The sequence below is a fragment of the Nicotiana sylvestris genome, chromosome 2 (assembly GCF_000393655.2).
Source record: "Nicotiana sylvestris chromosome 2, ASM39365v2, whole genome shotgun sequence".
In the NCBI taxonomy this organism is placed as follows: Eukaryota; Viridiplantae; Streptophyta; class Magnoliopsida; order Solanales; family Solanaceae; genus Nicotiana; species Nicotiana sylvestris.
In genome coordinates, this window is record NC_091058.1 from 70,336,591 (window position 1) to 70,347,152 (window position 10,562).

A 10,562-nucleotide genomic window follows, 5' to 3' on the forward strand; every position below is an offset into this window, starting at 1 on the left:
CGGTCTGCGGTGGCCAGATTCACAGACTGAGCAATGAAGCTAAAAAGTCTCACCGCAGTCGCGGTGCATTTTTCGTAGTCCACGGTACCTTCGTCAGGGGTATTTTTGTCTAGAAAATTCGGCATTGTATAAATAGTTCTTTTTCACATTTTTAGGGTATCTTTATCTTAGCAGAGCACGTGAACGACAGATTTGTTCTATTTTGAGTAATTTGTAGCTACTTTAACACTGAATCTTCAATTCTTAGTTTTTAATCATATTATACGGGTTATTCTTCATCTAATTTTCTGATTTCTTCCATTATTATGAGTAGCTAGACCCATTAGCTAGGGTTGTGGCATCCCTAGTGTGGGTATTTGATGGGTCTTTTATTTTAAGGCTTAGGTGTTTATGGGTAGTTGATATTTGGGCTGATTTATGTTTTCCATGTTGAATTAGTGGTTGCAAACACTAATTTGTGCCTTTTTGACTTGGGCTTTTCTTGAGAAAGAGAGCTTGAGTCTAGAAAAATCAGCCCAACAAGGAATTGGGGTGTATTCAAGAAATTGATAGCCCCAATTAAAGGGTTAAACCTAGAGATAGTAATACCTGACTTGAGCCTATATTGCTTGCACAATTTTGACACCCAATTGGTCTCGAGAAAGTCAATTAGGGCAAAGTCACTCAGGCTGTCGAGAGGTATAGAGTGAGTAATTCTGTGCATTAACTATATCGCAATCCCCAACATAAAAACTTTTTCTTAGGCTTTAGATCCCGTCAAGTATTCACCTAGGAGAAAGTCACTTCCCTAGTGCCTCTTTAACCATTTAGAAAACGTTACAAACATTCATACTTAGTTTAATTTAGCATCTTATTAGCATTAAATTAGAAGTAACAAACGAACAATTATGATTGGAAGTGTAATTAAGAGCACTACACACTGCTAGTTTAGATAGGAATCCAAATCCCAAACAATCTAGCTCCTTGTGATTCGATCCCGACCATCTCGGGTAAAAGCTGCATCGACCGCTCTTGCCACTTTGTAGTGGGTAGGGTTGGACCTGATTAGTCTCTTGTTTCTTCTGTTCATGTATCTACTCCGGTAGGCGATACTATTATTGTGGACCGCGTATATCGATCGCGTGTGGTGACTATTAGGGGTTTGGAGACCCGAGTGGACCTTCTGTTGCTTTGCATTGCTGATTTTGATGTGATATCGGTCATGGATTGGTTATCTCCGTATCATGCTATGTTGGACTGTCATGCTAAGATAGTGACGTTGGCCATGCCGGGTGAGCCACGGATTGAGTGGCGAGGTTCGTTGGATTATGTTCCTAGTAGAGTAATTTCATTTCTGAAGGCCCAACAGATGGTTGGGAAGGGTTGTCTTTCTTATTTGGCCTTCATGAGGACTCCTACCATTGATTTAGTCCCGGTAGTGAGGGACTTTCCGGATGTGTTTCCTGCAGACCTGCTGGGCATGCTACCAGATAGGGATATTGACTTTGGTATTGATTTGGTGCTTGACACTCAGCTTATTTCTATTCCACCGTATCGTATGGCACCAATGGAGTTGAAGGAGTTGAAGGAACATCTTTAGGAACTCTTTTATAAGGGGTTTATTCGGCCTAATATGTCGCCTTGGGGTGTGCCTATTCTATTTGTGAAGAAGAAGGATGGAACGATGAGGATATGCATTGATTACAGGCAGTTGAACAAAGTCACAATCAAGAACAAATATCATTTGCCTTGTATTGATGATTTATTTGGCCAACTTCAGGGAGCGAGGGTGTTCACCAGTTGAAGATCAGGGACTCGGATATTCTTAAGACAGCTTTCAGGACCTGATATGGTCATTATGAGTTCCTTGTAATGTCTTTTGGGCTGACCAATACCCTAGAAGCATTTATGCATTTGATGAACAGCGTATTTCAGCCCTATCTCGACTCATTTGTTATTGTATTCACTGATGATATTCTGGTGTACTTACGTAGTCAGGAGGAATACGCTGAGCATTTGAGAGTTGTATTGCAGCAGTTGAGGGAGGAAAAGCTTTATGCAAAGTTCTCTAAGTGTGAGTTTTGGCTCAGTTCAGTGGCTTTCTTGGGGCATGTGGTGTCCAGTGAGGGTATTCAAGTTGATCCGAAGAAGATAGAGGAGGTTTAGAGTTGGCCCAGGCCGTCCTCAGCCATAGAGATTCGCAGCTTTCTTGGTTTGGCAGGTTATTACCGTTGGTTCGTTCAGGGATTTTCATCCATAGCATCACCCTTGACCAAATTGACTCAAAAGGGTGCTCCTTTCATGTGGTCGGATGAGTGCGATGCGAGCTTTCAAAAGCTCAAGATTGCCGTGACTACAGCTCCAGTGTTAGTTTTGCCATCAACTTCAGGTTCATATACATTATATTGTGATACTTCTAGAGTTGGTATTGGGTATGTGTTGATGTAGGAGGGTAGAGTGATTGCTTATGCTTCTCGTTAGTTGAAGCCCTATGAGAAGAACTACCATATTCACAATTTGGAGTTGGCTGTCATTGTTCACGCGTTGAAGATTTGGAGGCATTACCTCTATGGTGTGTCTTGTGAGGTGTTTACTGATCATCGTAGCCTCCAACACTTGTTCAAGCAGAAGGATCTCAATTTGAGGCAGCGGAGATGGCTGGAGCTGTTAAAGGATTATGATATCACTATTTTGTACCATCCGGGGAAGGCCAATGTAGTGGTCGATGCCTTGAGTAGGAAGGCGGTGAGTATGGGTAGTTTGGCGTATATTCTTGTTGGGGAGAGACCTCTTGCAGTTGATGTTCAGGACTTAGCCAATCGGTTTATGAGGTTGGATGTTTCGGAGTCCAGTCGGATCTTAGCTTATGTGGTTTCTCGGTCTTCCTTGTTTGATCGCATCAGAGAGCGCCAGTCTGGCGATCCTCATTTACTTTTCCTTAAGGACAGAGTTCAGCATGAAGATGCCAGAGATGTGACTATTGGTGATGATGGGGTATTGAGGATGCAGGGCCGGATATGTATGCCCAATGTAGATGGGCTTCGGGAGTTGATTCTTGAGGAGGCCCATAGCTCGCAGTATTTCATCCATCCCGGTGCCGCGAAGATGTATAAGGATTTGAGGCAGCATTACTGGTGGAGAAGAATGAACAAAGATATAGTAGGATTTGTAGCTCGGTGTCTCAATTGTTAGCAAGTAAAATATGAGCATCAGAAGACCGAGTGGCTTGCTTCAACAGATGGATATTCCAGAGTGGAAGTGGGAGAGGATCACCATGGATTTCGTAGTTGGACTCCCACGGACTTTGAGAAAGTTCGATGTTATTTAGGTAATTATGGATCGACTGATCAAGTTCGTGCACTTCATTCCTGTGTGTACTACCTATTCTTCAGAGCGGTTAGCTGAGATTTATATCCGAGAGATTGTTTGCCTGCATGGTGTTCCAGTTTCCATCATTTCAGATAGAGGTACTCAGTTTACATCGCAGTTTTTGAGAACCGTGCAGCGAGAGTTAGGTACTTAGGTTGAGTTGAGCACAACTTTTCACCCTCAAACGAATGAGCAGTCCGATCGCACTATTCAGATATTGGAGGATATGTTGCGCACTTGTGTCCTTCATTTTGGGGGTTCATAGGACCAGTTTCTACCGCTCGCGGAGTTTGCATATAACAATAGTTATCAATCGAGTATTAAGATGGCTCCATATGAGGCTTTATATGGGAGACAGTCTAGATCTCTAGTAGGTTGGTTTGAGCCGGGTTAGGCTAGAATTTTGGGTACAGACTTGGTGCAAGATGCTTTGGACAAGGTGAAAGTGATTCAGGAGTGGCTTCGTACAGCACAGTCGAGACAAAAGAGTTATGCTGACAGGAAGGTTCGTGATGTATCTTACATGGTTGGGGAGAAGGTTCTACTGAAGGTTTCACCCATGAAGGGTGTCATGAGATTTGGAAAGAAGGGTAAATTTTGGTTCATTGGGCCTTTTGAGGTGCTTCAGAGGATTGGGGAGTTGGCTTATGAGCCGGCTTTGCCACCTAGCTTGTCAAGTGTGCATTCGGTATTTCATGTTTCTATATTCTAGAAGTACATTGGCGATCTGTCTCATATTTTGGATTTCAGCACAGTTCAGTTAGACAGTGATTTGACTTATGATGTGGAGACAGTGGCTATTTTGGAGCGGTAGGTCCGAAAGTTGAGATAAAAGGATATAGCTTTAGTGAAAGTGCAGTGGAGAGGTCGGCCCGTGGAGGAGGCTACGTGGGATACCAAGCGGAAGATGCAGAGCATTTATCCACACCTGTTTGAGGATTCAGGTATGTTTCTTGACTCGTTCGAGGACGAACATTTGTTTAAGAGGGGGATGATGTAATGACTTGGCCGGTTGTTTCACGAGTTACAACCCCGCTTCCCCCATTTCCTCTTTTTTATGTGTTGTTCAGCTGTATTTCATCGTATCGTATTGGTTGTTTTGTGTTTTGAGTGGCCTTAGATTGGACTGAGACACTTAGTCTCTTATTTAGAAGCTTAAGCTGGAGACATTAACCGGATATTGACTTATGTGTAGAAGATCTTGGATGTGAATTCTAATAGTTTGGATAGCTTCGTTATGTGATTTTGGACTTATGAGGGTGTTTGGAATGTAATTTGGAGGTCCGTGAAAGATTTAGGCTTGAATTGGCGAAATTGGAAATTTGTCATTTTCTGGTCGGTAGTGGAAATCTTGATATCGGGGTCGGAATGGAATTCTGGAAATTAGAGTAGGTCCGTATGTCGTTTTGTGATGTGTGTGCAAAATTTCGGGTCATTCAGGTGAGGTTTGATAGGTTTCGACATCGTTTGCTGAATTCAAAAGTTTGGAAATCTTTAAGTTTGCATCCGAGGGTGATTTGGCGTTTTGATGTTATTTTGAGCGTTCCGAAGGTTTGAATAAATTTGAATGGTGATACATGACTTGTTGGAATATTTGGTTGAGGTCCCGAGAGTCTCGAGTTGATTTCGGAAGGTTGACGGATCAAGGATGAGATTTGAGGAAGTACTGAAGATTTTCTTCAGCTGTCATAATCGCACCTGTGGAGTGGGGACTGCAGGTGCGAGATTTGCAGAAGCGGGAGAGCAGCCGCAGAAGCGGCCAAGGCCAAGGAAGCCAGGAGCCGCAGGTGCGGAAGGGGGAACGCACCTGCGTGACCGCATGTGCGGGTATTCAGATGTAGATGCGAATAAGGGCGGTTAAGTGAAAACCGCATATGCGATTGGTTTGATCGCAGAAGCGGTGTCGCAGAAGCGACTTATGGACCACAAATGCAGAAGTTCTGGGCATAAATTATATAAGTTCTCCTTTGCGAATTTCAATTCATTTTCCACCATTTTTGGACGAGTTTGGAGCTTAGAGCTGTGATTTCAAGAGGGAATTGAGGGGTATCAGTGAGGTAAGTTATTTGGACTTTATATTTTGTGTTTGTGATAATTTTTCCACTATTTAATCATTAAATTAGTGGGGGATTTGGGGTGAATTTGAAGGGTTAGGGCTTGAGTTTTGGAGAGTTTTTATTGAGGATTTGAGGGGACATTTGAGGTCATATTTTGATGATTTTGGAATGTATAGACTCGGGAGTGAAAGGAGTTTCTAGTTTTGCGATTTTTGTTGGATTCCAAGACGTGGGCCCGGGGGTTGGGTTTGAGTCCAATTCGGGATCTTTGGTCAAATTTAATTATTTTCGTGTGGAATTCATTCCTTTAGTGTATATTGATGTTAATATACTGATTTTGGTTAGATTCGGAGCATTTGGAGGCCGAGTCGAGAAGCAAGGGCATCGCGGGTTAGAGTTTTGTCCGGTTTGATGTAAGTAATGATTGTAAATCTTGTCATGAGGGTATGAAACTCCGGATTTCACATCGTTTCACTATTTTGAGGTGACGCATACGCTGGATGACGAGCGTGAGGGAGTGTACCGTTGGGGATTGTGACTTGGTCCGTAACGACTATTAAGTTGCGTATTTGACTGAAAACTATTTGATACTTATGTGCTTTGGAAAGTATTACTATGTTTTGGACTGAATGCCATATTTGGGCCTCGTGCCAAGCTGTTGGACCCTTAAGGGCTTTTCACTAGGGCTGTGCATTTGGATCGGATATCCGAAATCCGATCCGACATACTCTATTTCGGATTTTCGGATTTCGGATTTTCGGATTGGATACAGATTATGTTTTATAAAATTTTGGATTTTCGGATTGGATTCGGATTGACATGATTTTAATCCGATCCGATCCGAAATCCGAAATTATATGGGCCTATATATAAATAGTTAAATACTATACTACCCTAAAATTTTAGGGTTAACTTAACCCGGTTAAGTATACTATACTACCCTAAATACTATTCCTAGGTTATATCGATGCTTCCTCTTTTCCGCCTCTCTTCACTAGTTCACTCTTCAGACTTCAGAGTTCATTGTTTCCACAATCAAGCCAGTGAAGTTCAGAGTTCAGTCGACCAAGCTTCCGCGGTTCCGCCTCTCTTCTTCTTCACTCTTTATCTCAGTGACTCAGTCCTCTCGGTCTCGAAGTCTCAAGCCAGTGAAGTAGTGAACTCCAAGTGGTCTCGAAGTCTCAAGCCAGTAAAGTAATCTTCTTCTTCACTATTAGTTATTATTGGTTCATTGTTGCTTTCCCCTCTGTCTTAGAGCTCAAATGTGATGTTTTCCACCTTTTATTTCTCGACAAAAATCAAATAATGTGTGTTTTTGTGTGTTAGAGAGATATTACAACATCTTTATTTTGAATTTTCATACTGTTTTTTCAATTTTTATGTATGTATCGATTTGTCTTTATGTTCTGTTTTTTATCTCTTTCATTTTCTATTCTTTTATTTCTGATTTTATTTTGGTTTTTTTGTTTGTTTTGGTAGATGGAAAACGAGACAGAGACAGTGAATGAACTTCAAATTGTTGAAACAGTTGGTGAAAGTAATGCTTCAATTGATTCACATTCAACAACCAATAACAGTGAATCTGAACCTGGTTCGAAGAAAAGAAAAATGGTTAAAGAAAGATCAATGGCTTGGCGCTACTTCAACAAGTTCACTGATTCCGAGGGTGTGAAAAAAGCGAGATGCAAGTTTTGTTCAGAAGAATATGTAGCTGATACTAAGCATAGTGGCACAAGCAATTTGTTATTGCATATTCCCAAATGTCCGACCAATCCCTACAAGGCAGAAGGTAGCCAGACAACATTAGGTTTTTCAGCCGCAAGGTCTAACAGGTGATGTTTCAGTTATCCCTTGGAAATTTGATCAAAAGGCATGTAGGAGGGCTTTAGCTCGTATGATTATTAAAGATGAAATTCCTTTTATTTCTGTTGAAAAAGATGGATTTAGAGACTTTGTTAGAAGTCTTCAACCTTTATTTCATATTCCATCTCGTACTACTATGACTAGGGATTGTCTTGAGATTTACCATGAAGCTAGACTTGCTTTGAAGTCTATTCTTAAAGAATCAAAACAGAGAATATGTATTACTACTGACACATGGACTTCAATTCAAAGAATTAATTATATGTGTGTTACAGCCCATTACATTGACAATAATTGGAAATTACATAAAAGGATATTGAATTTTTGTCCAATTACTAGTCATAAAGGTCAAGATTTAGCTAGTGGTATTGCAAAGTGTTTACTTGAATGGGGAGTGGATAAAGTATTTACTGTGACAGTTGATAATGCGAGTTCTAATGATGTGATGGTTAGAGAGTTATCCAAGCAATTTACTAGATGGAACACTAACTTGATGGAAGGTAAGCATGTTCATGTGAGATGTATGGCTCACATCATCAATCTAGTTGTTCAAGATGGGTTGAGAGATGGGAGTGTGTCTGTTGAACGAATAAGACAAGCTGTTAGGTACATAAGACAATCTCCCGCAAGATGGAAAAAGTTTAAAGAATGTTGTGATCTTGATAGGATAACTTCTAAAAAATCATTGTGCTTGGATGTTCCTACTAGGTGGAACTCCACATATTTGATGTTGAAGGTTGCTACAGTTTATGAGGAAGCCTTTACAAAGTATTGTGATATTGATTATGGTTTGATGTCATGTATTTCTAACTGCATTTGTGAGGATGGACAACCTGCAGGTCCACTTTTACGTGGTGATTGGGATAGTGTAAGACGTATTGTGAAGTTTCTAGAAATTTTTTATGAACTCACCTTGAAAATATCAGGTACACTTTATATTACGTCTAATGTGCACTTTCTTGAAATATGTGTTTGTTGATTCTTCTTTGAAAGAGTTGATGCAAAATGAAGATGCTTTCTTGAGAGAAATGGCAAAGAATATGAAAGAGAAATTTGACAAGTATTGGGGGGATCCACATAAGATGAACAAAATGATTTTTATCTCATGTGTGCTTGATCCACACCATAAGTTTAATACTCTTTCATTTGCACTTGGTTCTATGTTTGGAGAAACAATAGGTTTGAAAATACAAGAGGATGTGAAAACATACATGGATACTTTGTTTAATGTGTATGCAATGAAAAATGGTGGTTCTGGTTCATGTTCATCTTCTCCATCTTCTCCATCTTCTCCATGTTCTGGTCCATCTTCTCCAGCTTCTTCATCATTGCTCTCAAAATTCATGCTAGATTTAAAGAAGCATAAGAAATGTGGCGGAGTTGATTTTAAAACGGAGTTAGATAAATATTTGGGTGAAGATTTTGAGGAAGACCATGAAAAGTTTAACATTCTGGGGTGGTGGAAGTTGAACTCACCTTGATTTCCCACTCTTGCTGAGATGGCACGTGATGTGCTAGCCATTCCGATTTCTAGTGTTGCCTCAGAATCAACCTTTAGCACCGGCGGACGCATACTTGATCCATTTAGGAGTTCATTGACTCCTAGATTGGTTCAAGCTCTTGTGTGTGTCCAAGGTTGGCTTCGTAATGAATCAACAACTCTGATTAAAATTGAAGAAGATTTAGATAATCTTGAACAACTTGAAGCTGGTAAGCCTATCTTATTACTTGTGTTTAATGTATACTTTATTTGTATGTTTATTTAGATTACTTCTAAACTAATTTCTTGTGTTACTATCTTATTATACAGAATTTATGAATACGGGAAGAGAGCCTTGCATTGTCGACATATAGTGATTTTCCATTTGTTGTACAAGCTCAGGTATTTCATTATACACTTGCTTTGAAAATGCTCTTTGTATTGATTCATTATACACTTGCTCTCATGTAGTTCATTATACAAGATCTTTGTATTATACAGGTATTTCTGGACCATGAGCTGTCTTTTTCTTTCTCTGAAAATGCTCTTTGTATTGTTTGAAATTGCAGATTTTTAACTTGTCTCACAGTCCTACTGAGAATCTGAGATTGAGAGCTACATTTGGCCTGGTTGCTGGTTTGTGTTGACTGTTGCGGCTTCCCAAAACTTGGAACTTGGAACTCTTTTGTTTTGTGTAATATGTTAAAGAACTGTTAGGACTTTAGTAGTTTGGTTTGTTTTATTTTGCTATGAAAATATGGTTTGAAAGACAATTGATTGTGTTTTGTTTGGGGTCTTCAGTTTGGTTTACTGTCCAGTTGTGTAAATTTCAGATTGTTGTTTTGTTTTGTTAAGTTCGAACATTGTTACCCAGTTGTGTAAATTGAACTCAGTTGCATTATTAATTTTTATGAGTACTCAGTTCAGTCAGTTGTGTACTGTAAATTGAACATTGTTAACAATGTTAAGTACTTAATTTCGAAGTTCAAACAAGTATTTGAAAAGTGATTGCTCAATTTGTATTTGGAAAGTAATTCCCAACATTTGTTTATGTACTTCGAACAAGTTCTGAAAAGTGACAATCCGATCCGACAATCCGAAAAATTATCCGATCCAAAGTTTAAAATCCGATCCGATCCAATGTTAATTCGGATCGGATTCGGATTGCCCTTTTCAGAATCCGAAATCCGAATCCGAAATATGCTAAATCCGATCCGATCCGTGCACATGCCTACTTTTCACTACTATCTCCTCACTGATTTGATTTAAGATATGTACTCAGTCATGCTATATTTTACTGATTTCATAACTCAGTCTTATTTACTCTGTTTTGATGCATAAAATGATATTTTGGGCTGAGCACCCCGTTTTATTGATAGCCCGATTAGATTGAGAGGTTTATGACTGAGTGAGGCCGAGAGCCTGTGTTGTGAGGATATCATGGGATCGGGCTGCGCGTCGCAGCATGTTGTACTAGTATGTGATATATGAGAGGCTGAGGGCCTGATTTATTATGCCACGAGATGGCTTGTTATAGCGCTTGGGCTATAGGATCCCCTCCGGAGTTTGTACACCCCAATGAGGGCGAATACCCTGAAAGAGTGATATAATGTTGCCCGGGGGGTTGTTCTTGGTTGATGTTGTGACCGAGGGGCTAATTACGAGTGATTGTAAGGTTGTCCGAGGGGCTGATTTTGAGTGATGTTATGCCCGAGGGGCGGTTTATGATACATGTTTTGCCCGATGGGTATTTATAATTTTTATCACTTTACTCGAAAATTGCATTGAGCTTCTGCTGAAACTATTGAAAAGCA

At 40.2% G+C, this 10,562-nt stretch overlaps 1 protein-coding gene across 1 annotated transcript; it reads left to right on the forward strand.

The window, feature by feature from the left end:
- Positions 1 to 2,730: 2,730 nt before the first annotated feature.
- On the forward strand, positions 2,731 to 8,749 carry LOC138885053 (zinc finger BED domain-containing protein RICESLEEPER 2-like). The gene is made up of 4 exons (XM_070165943.1): positions 2,731 to 2,973; positions 6,885 to 7,237; positions 7,284 to 8,136; positions 8,195 to 8,749. The coding sequence occupies exons 1-4, from the start codon at positions 2,731 to 2,733 to the stop codon at positions 8,747 to 8,749; spliced, it is 2,004 nt and encodes a 667-aa protein (XP_070022044.1).
- The last annotated feature ends 1,813 nt before the right edge of the window (positions 8,750 to 10,562 follow it).